This window comes from Oreochromis niloticus, linkage group LG4 (genome assembly GCF_001858045.2).
Source record: "Oreochromis niloticus isolate F11D_XX linkage group LG4, O_niloticus_UMD_NMBU, whole genome shotgun sequence".
Classification (NCBI taxonomy): Eukaryota; Metazoa; Chordata; class Actinopteri; order Cichliformes; family Cichlidae; genus Oreochromis; species Oreochromis niloticus.
This window is the reverse complement of record NC_031969.2, coordinates 20,396,100-20,414,303: the sequence shown is the minus strand read 5'-3', so window position 1 is coordinate 20,414,303 and position 18,204 is coordinate 20,396,100. Positions and strand designations below refer to the sequence as shown.

Genomic DNA, 18,204 nt, shown 5'->3' with positions numbered 1-18,204 from the left:
TCTAAATTGCTACTTAGGAGAATGAATGCAGCCACAGAGTAAAATATAGTTGTGCAAAAAAGAAAATGTGAACCATAGTGTCCCCTTACTGCTCCCATGGGTAGGAAGCAGCCAGATGCTGCTAATAAAATGTACTGGATTAACTGATCATCAGCAAGTGTGACCACCTTTGTAACAACAGCAGTTTTGGCAGGTTGCTGGTGTGGAGCATTCAGGTGCATGTTAACATAACAATAATTCACCTCTAGGGCAAACTGTACAAAAGTCAGAGAAACTGCAAAAAACCCCAGTCGCTCTACAGTTAGCATGTTAAAACTGATGGCAGTACGATTAGAAGAAGACTAAACAAGTATTACTTGTTTGGAAGGGTTCAAGACCTTTGGGAACAATGTTCTTTGGACAGATGAGACCAAAGTGGAGACATGTGGTCATAACAAACTATGTCATGTTTGGTGAAAACCAAACCATAGCAGATGCTTATCAGCCCAAACACCTTATACCAACTGTCAAGCACGTTGGTGGAAGGGTCGATGATTTGGGCTTGTCTCGCAGCCACAGGATCTAAACACCCTGCAGTCAGTGAACTCTTCTATATTCTAGAGTCAACCATGAGAACGTCTGTCCGACATTTAAAGCATGGTTGAAGTTGGAACAGGCAATGATCTGGAGCACAGCACCAAATCCACAAGAGAATGGCTGACAAAGAAAAGTCATATGTTACAATGGCCCAGCAAAGTCCAGACCTCAGCCTGACTGAAATGTTGTAGCAGGCTCTTTGAGAGAGCTGAGCATAAACAAACACCCACAAACCTCAATGAACTGAAGCAACATTGTAATGAATAGACCAGAATTTCTCCACAATGATGTGAGAGACTGATAAAGTCATACAGAAAATGATTACTTAGGGTTACTGCTGCTAAAAGAGGTTCTAAAAACTACTGAATCATGGTGTGTACTTAGTTTCATGACTGCATTTAGTTGTGTGAAATCTGTCTTGCTTACACAACTCGCTTGCTTACATGTTTTAAAAAACGTAACTAGAAAATAATGTCAAAATCAACATGGGGATGATGACCACAAAATAAAAAATAAAAAACGGGATGAAGCAGAAATGTATGGGCTTTGCTGTGGGCTTTAACAGGCCTAAGATACTATGTCTGTGATTTGCATTGGAAAAGTCAAATGTGATAATATATGACATTTTGTAACACAGATTAAATTATATGGTGTGTCTGTGTTCTGCAGATGGAATCAAGGCAACAGCTGGAGCAGCAGGAGAAAGACAAATAGGTGATGGAGAAACAACCCTCACAGCACACAGGCTATGCAGCAGAGAGCAAATGCCATTTCTCAATATGTGCAGGATTGTGAAATCATCAACTGATATTAATGTTCAAAAGTGTGCAAGAGCTAAAGAGCACAATGCACAAACAGAACTGTACCAATAGCCCGTGCCAGTATAAATCAAGCACTCTGTATTGCAAAAATGATTTCCAGTCTTCTGTAAACTGACAGGCATTGAATGTAATCACATGCTGTTCCCATAAACATAATAGAAAAATCCAGCTGTAATGATTTTTGTCTCATGATCTATGTTGTGACATTAAAGAAAAAAAACTGAAATAACTAAAGATATTCGCCATGGCTTCTCCCGAAGACAGCCATATAAGGCTAGGAAAAAGCATGTGATAGCCACCAATAAGCTGACCAATCTAGAAACTGTACAAACATATTGTATATTTCTGAGCTTAAACAGGTTTCAGCCCACTGGGTAACATCTTAAGTTCATGAAACTAACTGTTAGTCAGTTTACTGTATTTATGAGCTTTCATATAGCTATCAATTCAGTGCTGTAAATCCAGGCGGCCCCTCTGTAAACACTGCTACTTCTGACAATACGCAAATGTCCTGCGGAGAATATCAGCACCTAAAAAGGACATAGAGGCAGGTTAGAAGTGGTACACCTTTTTTTAACTCACCTGCTGAAGATAATTCTTCCACAGCAGTAGTCCAAATTGTTGCAAAATGGCCATTTTGAAGAGTACATAGGATACAGTTCAAGCTGCCTTCTGTGGGAGCTGGAGACAAAAAGAGAGTCAGGTTTTTATTCCAGATTTACCTAAAGCTTCTACTGAACTGTAATGACTTCTTTCTGAGTTTCTATTTAACAGCAAATTCGAAAAGGGAAGTGAAATTGAGCAATCATCAAAAGCATGATCTTTTAGTTATTTCTGAGAACCATGAGGAAAACAAAAACAAGAGAAGTTAAAAGGAAATTCCACAGGCTGTGATGGGTAATAAATATGAACAGCTACAATAAATATAAAATATATGATAAGAGTCTAGAAATTTGTTCAGACACCAGAAGCACATGGGCAAAGAGGTGATAAGAAAAAAAACAGGTCATTTACATTTACATAAATAGTCAATGGAAATTCCCCAATAGGTTATTATAGGAGTATAATAAGATCACAGACAGAGAGCTATTTGTGACAGCTCCAAAACACACACGAGAATGCGAACATCTGCAATACCACATTTACAAACAGAGTCCAGAAAGCGTGATCGATAGACATGAACTCCTGAGCCAGGATGGCCTCGGAGTCTCACAGTACACTTTTGTCCCATTGGAATCTTTTTTCACAGCACAGCACGAATAAAACAGAATAAAACTGACCCTTCTGTGAAGAAACTGGGAACTTGTCTCATTGACTATAATAAGTCAGGGCTCAATTATCGCATTATCGGTCTAATTGGGTTAGGAACTATTTCCTTATTAGTATTTTCTGGCAAACAATAATCACGCACAGGGAGTTAAAGACGTGGAACTCCTCGACATCGCCTTGATTGGCCCATCGCGGACCTTCTGGCTCTCCCGATTGGTCAATCTTCTTGTCAATCCCTAAAGGGCTCTGATGAATGCAAATAATGCAGCCGAGGGGGGGAAAAGCTAGCAATTTCCTACATTTGAGGCGCTGACTTATCGACACAGTTACATTTCACACTATTTCATAGTCCCATGTATATACCGAGATGCGTCTGTGACATAAATACGCTCAATTACCTCAAAAAGAAAGGTTTCTGCACAACAACTCCACGAACTGCGGCGTCCCTCTTCCTGTCGAGGTGAAAACAGTCCCTCCGTATCGCCTTAAACCGATAACAAAAGCATTTCTTCGGCTCTCTTTGCTTCGCCAGTGCTGTCGATACTCGGTAGCATTAGTGAAGCTATTCGCCGGCAGCCCAGTGCAGGTTTATACCCTCCGGAGTTTGCTGCTTGCTAGCGAGGCGATGACATTGCACCAGCAGCTGGATAAGCCCATGGATAAATTGTATGTGAAATGCAGCGAGAAACGTCAACAAAACATATCACGTGACCACATAGGGGTGTCACATGATCCAAATAACTGGGATCGACAGTCACCGCTCCACATATAACACCAAATATAGATTAAATAATAGTTTTAAATATAGTTTTAGTTGGTATGAGGCTGTATAATGTCCTTATTGTTACTATTTCCTTGTTATTTATTCAGTTTCTATCAAGACCACTAAACTTTTTTTTTTTTAAGTAATCCCTGATGAGATCATCTTCCGTCTTTAAACACAAAGGCACCGTGTTTATATTTATATGTCAGGCTTGAGAAGTACTGCTCCACTATTTTTTTTTCTTTTCACAGAATTGGGAAACTTGCAAAAACTGCATAAATAAATATAAAAGTCAGTTTAGGTTAAGATGACCAAAAAAAAAAAAATTTACTACACAGATGGAGTAACTTCTCTTTTGTGTTGTTTATATAATGTCTGCTTCTTCTCCTTTTTTTAAATTCATGCTGACGAAATTATTTTGAGGTTACAGGTCATTGACTGAATGTTAAGCTCTGGAGAAGACAAAGATATCTGGAAATGAAGATTTTGATCTAATAGAAAGTTGTTTGTTTTGACCATGTAGTGTATCAAACAAGTGGAGCTATTTGCTTTCCTTTTATCTTTATTAAGTGTGTGTGCGCGGTGGGGGGTCTTTCTTTTGTTTGCTTTTGTGTTTGTATATTTAGCATTAAAAATAATTCAACATACTGTTGGGAGCGACATATATGCTTCTGGTCAGCAGTTTCATACACACATCATGGATGTGAATGTCACTGAAAATTGGGGCTTTTCAGTTCTGTGAACTGTTTCTTTTCCAGGGTGGGATGATTGTACGGAACTTTAATCATATACAGGAACTTTGTGCAGAAGTTGGAATTTATTTTGGATTTTCTCTAATCCACACAGAGCAAAAGTATACATAAAGGCTCAAATATATACACACTCAAATCTTTTAATAAATGGTGCTGAAGGTTATGCAATGTCTTTAAATGGATAAGGCCTATTAACTCCTTATAGTGATCATGATTGAATACAACTGGTAGTTTCTCTTTGCCAGCATAACAGGAATTTGTTTGACTGCTCTCACTGGATTGACCAACACTCAGAACAAAAGGAAAGTACAAAGCACTCAGTGAAGATCTAAGGAGATTGTAGATTTACACAACTTTCAAATGTCTGTTGGAGCCATTTCTAAACAACTGCAGATTCCAAGACCATAAGTTCAAATAATTGTACAAAAGTTATTTGGATGTGTCAAAAAAATTGCCAAGATCTGAAAGAATAACTAAAATGTCACTTGCAGATGTCAGGAAATTGGTTTGGATTTGCAGAAACATCCCAGGAACAACCAAGGCTCAAGCCTGCCATGGACTGAGAAGCACCCGCTCCAAAATTGACACCGTTGAGCTTGAGTAAAATTTATATTTGCTCACAAGCCAAATGTCTTCTGGAGAAAAATTTCATGGTGAGATGAGACACAGTTTGAGCTATTTGGGGGTTAGGGTTACGTATTTTAGGTATGTGCCATTGTGGTAAGGCTTTCAAATCTAAGAACACAGTACCATAATCTTGACAACTCAACTTTTATTAAGAATTGAAGTTTTTCTTAGATCTCCTGTAGTTTGCACCTTAGGAGCTTTCAAAAGACTGCTGTGATAAATATAATAATTACCTCATCACAAGAAAAGGAGCGTAAAAAATAATCATGAGCATAAGCATCCTTGGCTCCATTACTACGTGGGCTGCACCAATGTTTTTTCCTTAAATTCTTTCTGATGTACAGCCTGTTATGATTCAGTGTTATCAGTGTTTGTTTTATATGTGACTCCTCCCAAAAGAGGATGGCTGTGGGTTTTTTCCTTTTCTTTCATGGGGGTGGACACCTGGGCGTGCCTTCTGAGTTGTTGGGTGGAGTTTGTTCCTGTCCTGGGATTAGATAATTGGTTGATCACCCCAAGTATTTAACCACCTGATGACAACCACCTGACCCCTCTCTCCTAGCCTCCACCACCCAACAAAGAGCCTGTGTTTTTGATTTGTTGTTACATAGTGCTTTTGCCAATTGATTTGCAAGTTTAACCTCGTGTGTGTCTGGCGTTAGAGCTTTGATCTTGTAAATAGATTTGTAAAGAAGCATTTGTGTACCTTTTTTTCACCGTGTATATATTGTTCACTGCAGCAGCCTGGTAGGTGTGAGAAGCCATTTTTTGTTGATTCCGTTTTCTCCCGTTTTTCTTTTAGAATGTTTGGTAAGTGAATTGTCTTTTGGTTTGATTTCTTTTGTATAGGGAAGCATAGGAACCTTTAGGGAGTTTTGTATATTATTTTGGCATTGCTCACTGCTGAAGCAAATAAACGGCTGTGTAGCACTTTTTAAAGGTACTTCTGTTTTTGCTCTTTCTTGAGTTTTTGCTCTTTCACATGTGCAGTGCTTCAAAAGTGACACTTAGACGCGCCATGATATCTCGATTTATTTGAAAAAAGAAATAGTAAAAAAAAGGTACACATTCACATCAAATGTCTACTGGGAACACACCAAAAACGATTTCACAAAGAAAACTGCCTTTTTTTGGAATGAAGCAAATAAAATTTCAAGTAGTGGCATTTTCTTTGTTCTTTTTTTCTCATTTATACATAAAACACTATGTACATTTTTAAAAAACAAAACAAAACAAAAAAACCCCCCAAAACAACAACACAGGCTATAACCAGTCTGAAGTAACAGTTTAAAATGTATTTACAGTCAGTCACAATCCTTTCAACATCATGTACTGGTCCTCCTGAATGAGGGATGAAATTCAGTGAAAACCCCAGAAAGAAAAAACAAAAAACAAAAACTTGTTTAGTGTAAAAAAACTTCCATTTGCGTCAACGACAGAAACACTAATGCATTAAAAACCACTTTAGTACTGATTGTTCAAGCGTGGAAAGTTGTTACATTGATTGAACCACCCTCCCTTCTGTGATAATTAAAGTGCTAGACCTTATACAGATGGAAAAAGAAAGAAAAGTGAGTAAAGCACATTTTCACATCATCTTAGAGTTCCGTGTTGCGCTGGGTGCTGCGTCACGTCTGCGCAAAAATAAGTTACAACCACGCAACACCAAACGTTTGCACAATAGTTGTTCGGCTGGTGGTTCTTGGTCATTGGCAAAACTTCACAAATGTATAGTGTATGAAAAACCCAACATTTACCACCTGATGTGATTAGTGTGTTACAGGTCTTAACACTGATCAAAACATTAAAACAAAATAAAAATGTATACACAGCACAACTGGTGTATAGTTACAAGACTACAGAGGATGCAGTTCACTAAATGAGTCATTTCACAGCTCTGCTTCGTTGAAGGTAGATGCCCCTGAAACAAGTAAAACAGACACCACCACAGTACCTTTGGCAAAGAACAAAAGTGAACGAGAAGGCAAACAATCATCGACGATCCATGAAGTAGATGACAGCGGTCACCTATGTATGAAATTCACCAAAATACAAGCTTGGTTCTAGTACAGACAGTGCATATCAGCAACCAAAACAATACAACCCCCCCCCAAAAAACAAAACAAAACATATCCGTGAGGTTTCACTTTTTACAACTATCCAGCATGATCTGAGATAGGTCGTTGTAGGAGACTGTAAAAATAGCTGAAATGGCAACCATTGTACCAGTGTCCTGAGGAAAGGCAAGTTATTTTCCAGTGGTATCAGAGCTGAGTGTGAGTCTTTGTTTACTGGAGGTATTTAATTGCTGCAAGCCTGTAAACATGTAAATGAAATGTAACACAATAGAAGGCATGTTTCTATTCATATACAGACGTTTGTCTTTCCCTTATTTCTCCTTGAGCCAAGTCTCTAGATCTTGTGGTGATTGACAGACCAGTGCAGACTGACAAGAGTGAGAAACAATATTGAAAAGTGCTGGAGGTTTTTTGTTTTTTTGTTGTTTTTTTTTAAGTGTGAAAAGTCTGAGGCCATCGAAATAACCATGGTCTATAGGCTCAGAAACCCTGCACTGGCAGAATACTCTTCTTCCTCCTCTTCTCTCTCCACCTCACATCCACTGTGAGCCGCTGTGTTCTTCCTCTTTACTTGTTTGCTGGATGTGCCCCGAGGCCTCTGCATGGGAACTAAGAGGCGGAAGCCTGGCTGGGCATTGGAAGAAGCAGCACCCAGAGAAGTGGTAAAGGTCTTCAATGTGCAAGCCCTGAGAGACGATGAGTAGGAGGAGGAGGAGGAGCATGTAGATGAGGGGCTTACACTCTGGACTGAGGAATATCCTGAACTGTGAAGGTCTTTAGAGAAGGAAACGGGCTCTTGGCCTTGGGAATCCTTGTTCACTTCCCTCCTTGCTTCAAAGAAGCTGTCCTCATCACTGGACAGAGCTCGGCAGTGCTCCCCTGTTTCGCCAGCATCGGTAAGCGGATCCAGCTTGATGGATATCATGGAACCTATTGGGAAAATAAATAAATAAATAAGTGCTGCTTAGTCATCTCCATTTAAATTATGTCTTACCGAAGATGAACTCAGGCATTATTCACCTCCTCATATAATTTAGCTCATTTAAATGCATTAAAGAATTTGAGCCTGCTGGTAATCAGCGCTGCATTAAGCGCGCCCTACCCCTCCCTCATACTCACAATCATCCTCTCTCTCTCCCTCGCTTTCTTCCTCCCTGTCCCCCTCATAACCGGAGCAGGAAGTGTCCAGGCTCCAATCCAGGATGTCGCCCAGCAGCTTCTCCTCCTGATTTGATAGTTCTGCGGTGGGCGTGGCCACAAAGCTGCCTCGGTGGGCCTGCATGCTGTCATCGCGTCTCCTTCGGAAAAACAGTGGGACAAGCAGAGGGGTTGCTGTGAGTCACGGGAACTTCTCGCAGATGGCACAAAAACAAACACCTTCTGGTCAAGATGGTTCACGAGTCAGTTCGCCACGGCACACAGGTGACTCAGCCGCGATAAGAGCTGCCAAATGAGCAAGAAAAGAGGCGGGGGCGTGTCTCAATTCTCCGCATGTCCTAAATCCCATCACACCAGCACTCTAAAGTTGTATTGATTTTCTATATACATCCTGCGCATGATGCAAAGCTGGGTGCTACACATGCCACATCATGTTACATACTGGAGCTTTAACAGGAACTGTTCCCTGGTCTTCGCTGATGTAGTCAGTACACTTATCTAAAATCATTTGATTGCTCGCACAGGGTACATTGCGCATTTGCGCAGCAAATGTTTTTACTGGTTGGCCAATTAGTACCGATTTTCACAGTCATAGAAAGAGAAAATAAATGCCACATTACTCACAATTATGGCCACATTTATAAAATTATAGTGCATGAGGTGGAATAAAAACATGAACATTTGTTCAATTCATTAATTAAACAAAAAAAAAAAAAAAAATGCTAATAATGTGTCTCTACACATTCAGCCCTGCTTACCTCTTGCTGTCGCTTGATGGAGAGGCTAGGAAGGTATGGATGTCCGCTGGCTGACCAGTGGGACTGGGAGGCTCCATCTGAGGCACCACCTCAGGAATCTCCAAGATCTGGCAGAGCTCTTTAAAATCCATCACCTTGTTGAAACCATGAAGGGGAGGAAAAAAATTCATTCAGAAAAACCACGGCAAGATATGCTTTAACCATGCCTAACCCTTTTTCATAAAATTAAGACAATTAATAATAATAGCACAGTACCTTATCTTTGCTGATGTGTTGGTAGGCCCCGTCTTCAAACCGTTGCTTGACACCAGTGAGAGAGACGTGCCTGTAATCTTTGGGAACATCTTGACTGAAACTGAAGACAGACAGACAGGGAGGGGGAAGCAGAGGAAAAAAACAAAAACTGAGTATGATCCAGTTTACTTGCAGCAACACTTTAATCATCTCTTGGGGACAAATCTTGTTACTTGTCCATTTGCGAATTACGGTTTGTTGATACGATGCTCACCTATCAAAGTGACTCACCCCGAGGCACGTTTCTGTGACTCAGTTGCTGATTCACTGGTCACCCACACACACACACCCACATCCAACCACCTCCACATCAATAGTCCAAATGCTTCCCTCTGTCTATAAGACTCTGGCGCTCTCTCCACTTTCCTTTTGCTGTAAAACCCTCACGGCCAATCACTTTCTTTGGTCAGAGTCATCAATCAATTCTTGTTATCTTCCAATCGAGGAAAGCACAGTGAGGCGGCTGTCAACATATAGTGAGGCAACGGGGAAATACATTTTTGGCTCGTCTTCTACAATGTAGGTTCTGTAAAGCTGCTGAGCTGTAAATAAACAGCTGAACAGGCATTTGTTTTATTAATATGTGAGATCCAATAAAAGGAGAGAAACTGGTGAGATTATTGGCCATGGGAGCACGGCAACAGCAATTTTACAGTCTGATTGTAGTTTTGGAGTTCCATCGACCAATCATCTTTGAGCAGGGTTTGGGTGCATGCAGGTAAATCTCTTTTCTCCTAACATGGGGAAACTGTAATATCGAAACCACCGATTATCATAAGTGACAGCTCAAAAAATAAAATAAAATTTTAAAAAATGCAAAAATGCATTGATAAAGAATAACCCAAAGACAAAACAGGAAGTTTTGGTCATCTGCTTTCAGTCAGCACATTAGCCCACTGCTTACTTTGCCAATGCTGATTCCCCCCTTTTTCTTAACTTCTTGTTTTACAATAACAACTACTTAAGTACACAAAGAGTTATAAGTCCCTCAGCTGAACAACCTGTAATTAACAACAAGCTACAAGCAAGAGGCAGCCCCCAGGGCTGAAAAGTCAAGCCAATAAAGAAGTGCCAAAAACTGCAATCCTTCTAATTGCCACTTAAGTATGACTCCAAAAAACAAGTCAGTCCCCACAGGCTCCTCTTGTTAAAATATCACATCTTAAAGTTTAAAAGCAGATTTACGGCCTGCTACAAAAAAAACTGTTATGGCCTCTATGGATAGTTTCTTCCTTCATCACAACCCTACTGTGGGGCGATTTATTGAAAAAAAAAAAAAAACAAAACAAATGAAAGAAAAAAACCCCGAATCCTCCATGCTGGAGTTGGAGGCATAGCAGCAGCAGCCGCTGTTGTACTAGGCTTCACCTCCACAAACTCCATCCATTAACTGGACTTCTGGACTGTGCTCCAAAAAGAGCATTTTAATAGAATTAACTGACTAATAATATGGCTCACTATTTAAAACAGGCCATGCAAGAAATTCATGCTTCAGTTTTTTGCGAGTAGGAGTATAGTACAACCCAAATTAAAAATTAAATGCAATGATGTGAAAACCTCACAAAGCCATTAAAAAAAAAAGAAGAAAGATCCCTTGTGCACAGAGATTTCTCCAGATTCTCAGGATCTTTTGATATTGGATGCAGATTATCATGTACATGATGAGATATTTTTGAAGTCTCCACAATGTTAAACTGAGCAACCTCTGCTCATCTTTACTTATGAGAAGCTTTGTCTCTCGAAGATCTCCCTTCTTAAACCCACTTATATTACTGTCCAGATGCCAATTAGCATAATTAATTGTAAAACGTTTCTTTTAAGCACCACTTTGATTTTCCAGCCGTTTGTTGCCCTCTACATCCAAACTTTTTTGTGCCATGTTGCTGCCACCAAATTCAAAATGAGCTAATATTTCCATTAAAATGACGCGTTCTCTCTTTTCTGTGATCTACTCTGAATAAATTACAGGTTTCTTTGATTTGAAAATAATGGCATTCTGTTTATTTACATTTTAAGTGCACCATTTTCGGAATCGGGGTTGTACTTTCTTAGGCAATTTTCTGCTTACTAAAACCTTCATTATGCTCTGCTGTAGACGCAGACAGGTGGAGCATAGACAGTATAAAATATGGACGTAGCCATTGTGATGTTACTCGCTGGTTTCTGAAGTCCCGTTTTGAAGCCCAAAGGTGAGCATAAACCTCATTAGCCAATGAGTGTACAGTTTCACGCCATAGATAATCCTCCTTTATGAAACATGTTATGACCAAGATTTACAAAACACTTTTTTTAATTTAATATTATCCCAAAATGTATGACTGAGTCCTTACACAATTGTTTACAGAGGTCAAATAAGAAAGCTGTTTTTCTACAGACTTCTATTGGACCGCAAATGTTTGTGCAACTTCAGCTATCACCATCTGGTGGCCTTCAAGCAGAATGCAGGTTCAAGGCATTTCTACGTTGGCTTCATTTTTCTGACGTGGAAGCTACGTCCATGTTTTATATTGTTTGTTGAGCTGGAGACCTCCTACTCTGGTACACATGGAGTTAAGTGTATTGTACTGCTAAGTCTCTGTAATGCAAAGGCCAAGCCATGCGGTCACAAAAAACGTTAAGCACACGGATGCCTGAACCGTGTGCATCCTTGTGCCAACAGTTTCATGACAACCTTTACATCACTCAGACCCATGCAGGCCCTAGCACTCACAAACGTGGAAAGTATAATCAAGGCTTTAAGCAGATCGCTCCTGTGTCGGTGGGTTGAACCAGTTAAGTTTATGCAGTTACATCTGTAGTTACAATTACGTAGATACTAGATAATGCTAAGGCTTAATATGGTTTTATACTTTCCATGTGCACAAGTTCTCTTGGGTTCCTGGAACGCGGAGGGTCCAAGCAGACATCCATGCACCTTTCCTTTTTTTTTTTTTTTTTTTGAGTGTGCAGTCTAGTCCATGGAGAATTTACATTACAATGCAAAAAACTACGGATGTGCCCAAGCAGCAGGCTTCAAAGAAGTATAACAGGAATGATTACTCTCCTGTCCGTAACCAAGTATAACCCAGGGTTTAGTAGGATCTGCGCTAAGTAACCACTAATCAAATACAGTGGGGTAAAGCAAACAGCACAAAATAGACATGCCCATTTTATATTTCTTATTACACTCGTAGCTTATGATCTGAAGATGTGCAAGTCATGACTGCTCTGATGTCATTTGATTCTTTTTTCCCCCCTTCTAAAAAAAAAAAAAAAAAAAAGGTGAGATGAGCTCATCATAGCTGATAATGTGAAAAGAACCCATAAAATGAAGGTTTTACAGCTCACTGTGCTGGCATATGCAGGCTTTGTGAATCTAACATGGCAGACTGTGAGGAGGGATGTGAGGGAGTTTAGTTGTGCGTACACACACACACACACACACACTCACACATACACACAAAGAAACGTACCATTTGACATAGAGCAGCACTGAAAGGGGAACAATGTCTTGCTTGGAAAAGCCTGTGTAATCCGCCAACAGGGTGGGCCAGAGAGGAGCTGCAGAGCAGAAGAACAGACATAATTTAAGGTGAAGGTAAACTTAACACGAAACTAAACCTGTACATTCTGCTTGTTTGAAAAGACTCTTGAGTTACACCGTGTTGTTAAAAGGCTGGAACGTTGTACGAGTGTGTACGAGCGAGTGTATTTACCATAGTGATGTAATGCCCGTGTGAGCAGCAGTGCGGCACAGGCCAGTTTGGCAGGTGGCGGTGTGGCTAGAGCAGAGTAGAGCAGGGACAGCTCGCAGATGTAGCTGAACAGGTGAGTGGTCCGCCTCTCCAGAGGGAGCAGAGAGAGCAGGACCTCGCCGTAGTCCAGGAGTGTGGGGCTCTGCAAGAAAGACCATAAGCATTAGTCTTTGCATTAAACAGCGTCAGGAAATCCGTCACTGGCACCAAATTCTAAGCAATACACTAAACAAATGATGCTTGTTGTATTCACCCTGATGTTTCCCTCCAGCACAGAGATGACCTCTCCCATCATTCGAACCAGGTCCTCATATTTGTAGGTGTTGTCTGTCAGCCAAACAGCTTCACGTATGGTCAGGATTTCTTTGCTGATGTATCTGAAAAGGAAAAAATTTTTACAAAACATTTGCATTTTAAATAAATGAATGAATAATTCAGAAACGAACAAAAACCATGGTATGTGTGCATCCTTACCTTGTGCAGATGACCATGCAGGCGATTCCTAACAACTGAAGACGAGCTTTGGGGACAGACCGCAAAGCCAAATAACGGTCCACGCAGCCCACAGTCACATGCAGCGTCTGGCTGGTGAAGTCCTTCATTGTGGTCACCTCCACAAGCCAGTCCACCAGGATGTACCTGGAGACAAGCAGACAAGAAATTTAAAATCAGGTGCATTAGGGCAGTGTGCCAAGTTTTAACCATGTAATAATAATTAATATCGTAAAACTTTTATGACTATAAACTGGGTGGCTTTGGAAAGCAGAAAGTGGCGTTTCTAAAACTTGGTAATAACTATTCAAGTTAACTCAGGACATCAGACTCGATCACATCTACCTCGAGTCGATGTGGTAACTTTTATTGCCGGGGTGTGTCATCCCTTTACTAATGTCATTAAAGAAGGGGTGGATAATCAGCACGCAGTGAGTCATCACAGGGACTCTAGAGAGATATTCATCAACAGACAGTAAAATCATGACGTTGCTTCTGTTCGATCTACCTCATGCTGTCCTTGATTCCTTGTTTCAAGATTTCCTGAGATGAGGGCCGTGATGCTGGATTACAGGAGCTGAAGAGCTGGGCGACTAAATCCGAGCAGGCCTTCGACTCCAAACCCAGCGGATTACCACTGCTGCACACTTTGGCCAAGGACAACTAGGGGAAGAAGACAAAGCACTAAAATAATTACACAAGAAGGCTTGACATCTTGTTGCTATATAACGCTAGAAAGGCAACAACAATGTTTAGTAATGTATTAGTTTCCTGATGTAATTACAGACCTTGGGATTTAGCTGAGTCATACTTTTGTGATTCAGTGGGGTGAAAGAAAAAAAAAAAAAAAAAAAAAAAAAAAGTACGTCAACATCTGTCAAGCCCTCTTGACTTCAGTTGATAGCATTTCAATAAGCAACTCCAACTCTGGAGAAATGTAGGCCCGGGTAATAAAAAACAAGAAATGACACAAGAAAATGACAGATGAAAGGCTGTCAAAAGAAAAGCATTTTGCTGCTTTTTTGTATCACCGCAGGGGAGTACAAAGAGAGAACAAAGCTACAGATTGACAGAGAAAACCCATCACAAGAAACCAACTGAAAGTCGGTGAATTGTCCTCAATCACGCACCTGCGCCTCCCAACATCCTTTCCCAGCATAGTCCCTGAGGGTCCGCACACACTGCAGGTACCTCCCTGGATCTGCGATCTGAAACACATACACCAAAAAGAAAACGGTAAGCTCATGATTGGAGTCAACAGGAGAATCTTTTCTAGAATCTGTAAAGCATTTACTATGTTAGCTGGTTATGTTTGACTGACTTTGTAAATAAGAAATAAACCCCAAACAAACAGTTGTCTTCACCAAAGGTGCATGCTTCTGAGAGTAAATCTTGAAACACGGTAATGAGAGAACCTGACTCACAGCTGCCTTACGGCTGTGCTGCCACAACAGGTAAGAGCTCTGTAGACAGCCAGCCTGTGACGACTCCTCCAGCATGGATATGGCTTCTGAACGCTTTTCATCATCCTGGACAAATAAAACACAGTTCCTTGAGGTTAATGACAGAAGTAAAGGTAAACTGTCTGCAGCATGCTGTCTCTGCAACACATGAAGGATCGTGGCACAGTTCTGCTTTGTCACATTGGTAAATAACAAAGCATACTGAAGCTGTGAGTAAGAAGAAACAACAAGGCCTGTAAGACAACAGAAGCTGCATGACAGGGATTTATTCCATCTGTGGTGCTAATGACCAACTGGTCCAACAGCCCCTGTGACATCAGCTCAGTTTTAGGTTTTGGTGAGGGGGGTGGGAGTAATAGAAACTGGGCTAACCACACCTGGATTGAGATAAAGCCCCCCCAGTCTCACTCACCTCAAACAGCTGCAAAACTTTGGCCAAACAATGCAACAGGGGACCCCTCCTCTCCTGCAGAGAAATCACAAAAGCAGATTGCATGTACAAAACTGTTCACCAGTGTATGGCACTGTAAATCGAAGTCAACTAAGAAGAACAGAAGCCAAGCTTTAGGGACAGGGTGTTCAGGCAGCCTTCCAAGCTAACCAAATATGCGTTTATGTTGCAATATGATACATTTTTTATGTAATATTTTATATCTGAATTAATGATTTAAGAAAGAACCCAACTTAATACTTTAAGACCAAATCAGACATGAATGGAGATTAAATTTGCACTCCAGCTGGTCAAACAGGAACTCTGAGCCTACCATGTTGTTAGCGCACTCAGCCTTGAGGTGATCGAACACCACGGCCTTGCAGCAGCTGCCGGTGGGCGACCACGGCGGACGGATGAACACCCAGATGAAGGGATCTGCTGTGAGGGAGCGCAGGCTCTCTGCGAGGCTAAAGAAGTGGGAAGCCTTCCGACCACACACATCTGCTCGCCCCTCGTCACTCAACAATGCTGAAGGCGAGAGAGGATGCACATTTTTAATCAATTAGTTCAATTATTTAAAGGGTTTTATGTTGCCTGTATTTATATACGACTCCCCATTTAATCTCTAACATGAACCAACCAACAACTTACGTCCTTCATTGTATAAATATGCAATTCCAAGTTTCACAGCAGCTTCAAAATTCCCTTTGTCAGCAGCTCTAAAGGAAGACAAAATTTAAAGTAAAGACTCAAATTGACAAACAACATATAAATATATATGCAAAACACACATTTGAGAGTAGGTGGTGTACCTTTCAAAAAGCCATAATGTGTTTGGGGATGGCCACGTGTCTCTGAAACTGACCCTGGCCCAAACACTAGAGTGGTTGTCAACAATGTCCCGCAGCTGAGAGTGAACCTGAAACAGGCATTTAAAAATCATAAATAAGAAAAATAATTAGAACCTTTAGCAGAAGAGAAATCTCAGGTAATAAAGAGTTTAGCTGTGTCAGTGTGCACTTTTACTCACAGCTCGGATAGACAGGAGATCCTCTGCAGAGAGATACTGGAGCACACAGAGAAGAACCTCCTCAGGAAGAGACAGCAAGGTGATCCCAGAAGATCGCTTACGTACCCGCTTCCGTGCTGGAACCGAGTAGCATTTTGAACAACGGCAGTGGATAACTGAAAGAAAAAAAACAAAGAGAAACTGCATATATTATACACTTTTAACACATCAAATGTTTTGAATACTTTAGCATCTTTCCCATATTCACCCTCCAAGCAACAGCACTGGGAGGAAGGCTTTAAGTGTACACAATCAAAATCACAAATCACTTAAAATTTCACACCTAACTGCAAGACTGGCTAACTAATTCTCACATTAATGACAAACTAATATTTGCCTTTCATTGGAAGCAGGTCAAGTTGATTTAGACACACAGTGATGCACTCCAAGATGAAGGTTTTGCATGGCTCCACATTCAAAACTACTAACGTAAGGCATCTACGGGTGGTCTACTCAAACTCTCTGTGAGTGAGTGGGAAAATGTTTAAATTAATGGAGAGATCATCACCTTGAAATTATTAAAACACATAAAAAGCTAATGATTTTTTTTTCTGCATATGTTAAAAATCTAACGGCGGTGAACTGAGCAGCTGAAGGAGGAAAGTCAAACTCGGTGAGCGCCCAAATTTCCCTCCTGTAAGTTCCACGGCAGTAACGATGAGTTTCAATTAGGTTTCAAATTCAAACTAGTCTAACGCTAATTATTTATCTTTCAATGACCACAAAATGCTCACAAAGTCAACAGGAGAGACGTTTTACCTCTATAGATATATTGCCAATATGATTTACCATTACTTCCCGGAGGCTACACCAGTTAACGTTTGTGGCGAGCAGCAGCTAATCACCAATGCTAACTGTGTCCAACTTCAGTGATCTGAAGTAAGACCGCAAACACTTGTTGCATATTATGGTAATTTCCACATATCGGTGTTAGCAAGAACAAGTTGAAAAAAGTACTTACCGCCTGCTTTCATTGCAAGTACAGGGATCACTCCTCAAACAGCGATGTCTTACTGTAAATGCAACTCTTGAGTAGCGATTTATATACGCGGCGATGTTGGCTAATGTTACTCACATTCAAATATTCACACTAATTAATAGAAAACGAAATAGGCAGTGTTACAGTGTTGTTTCCTGTGTCTGTTTTGCTGTGATAGTTGACTAAAGTCTCCCTAAGTTGTTAACTATTGCCTGAATTCAAATCCAAGCACGCGTCCTCACTTATTGGACCCGCCCCAAAAGATGCTCTCTAGGACCGCCCGCGCTCACCGTTTAAACTATACGTTCAATCTGATTGGTCCTCACTGATGACGCCTTTATTCAACATAATAGCCATTTGATTGGTCAGCGCGAAGAACGGTCGCGACGATTGGTCAGACGGTATAAAACTGTAACATATTAAACGCTCATTGGAGAACATAACGACATTTCGAAGTACGCGCTCGTTAGTGAAGGTATATAATTGGCTGACCCGATTATGAAGCATGCCCACCGAACCGCCTTTAAACAGTGGACTGTGGGAAATGTAGTTGGATAGAGAATAATTTTTAAAGGTACTGTGTTTAAAGGGACAGGTGCGTAGAATCAGCTTTGAAGGATGTCAAAAGACATCCTCCAAAACATATTGTTAACGCTAACATATCGCTAACGATAGGTCTTACATAGGTTAGCGATAGGTCTTTATTGTAAGTTTCGAGTTATCTTCTGTAGTATATATATATGTATATATACAGAATGGCAGAATACCTCTACAACAATGTGAGAGACTGATGTGAGTTACCGAATGTGATGTGCTTGATTTGTCAAACACTGCTTCTTAGTTTTTCTTAAATACATTAGGATACAGTGTAATACAGTAATACAGTAATATAGTACGTGTTGCTGCTCGTGTCAGATAGCATTTGCCTCACATTAAGC

General features: G+C 40.6%; 2 protein-coding genes across 2 annotated transcripts in view; both read right to left on the bottom strand.

Moving 5' to 3' along the window:
• Positions 1–3,354, bottom strand: part of abca3b (ATP-binding cassette, sub-family A (ABC1), member 3b) — a 31,328-nt gene extending 27,974 nt beyond the window's left edge. Inside the window, exons 1-2 of the mRNA XM_003450066.5 lie at positions 3,065–3,354; positions 1,980–2,078 (exon numbers count right to left, since the gene is read on the bottom strand). Coding sequence (XP_003450114.1) covers positions 1,980–2,033 — 54 coding nt within the window. The 5' untranslated portion in view covers positions 2,034–2,078; positions 3,065–3,354. The remainder of the gene's footprint in view (positions 1–1,979; positions 2,079–3,064) is intronic.
• A 2,468-nt stretch (positions 3,355–5,822) lies between these two features.
• Positions 5,823–17,546, bottom strand: ccnf (cyclin F). The gene is made up of 17 exons (XM_003450065.5): positions 17,249–17,546; positions 16,249–16,403; positions 16,031–16,137; positions 15,870–15,937; positions 15,550–15,746; positions 15,198–15,251; positions 14,747–14,851; positions 14,453–14,530; positions 13,831–13,985; positions 13,305–13,469; positions 13,084–13,207; positions 12,792–12,972; positions 12,549–12,636; positions 9,058–9,157; positions 8,803–8,936; positions 8,006–8,184; positions 5,823–7,816 (listed from the first exon to the last, which is right to left on the bottom strand). The coding sequence occupies exons 1-17, from the start codon at positions 17,259–17,261 to the stop codon at positions 7,359–7,361; spliced, it is 2,361 nt and encodes a 786-aa protein (XP_003450113.1). The 5' UTR covers positions 17,262–17,546; the 3' UTR covers positions 5,823–7,358.
• Positions 17,547–18,204: the final 658 nt, after the last annotated feature.

Excerpts from the sequence above, each read along its gene's own strand:
- ccnf (XM_003450065.5), bottom strand. Across the intron at positions 13,986-14,452 it reads AAGGATGTTGGGAGGCGCAG|TTGTCCTTGGCCAAAGTGTG; the intron begins GTGCGTGATTGA and ends TTCTTCCCCTAG. Across the intron at positions 8,185-8,802 it reads CCATCAAGCGACAGCAAGAG|GAGACGCGATGACAGCATGC; the intron begins GTAAGCAGGGCT and ends GTTTTTCCGAAG.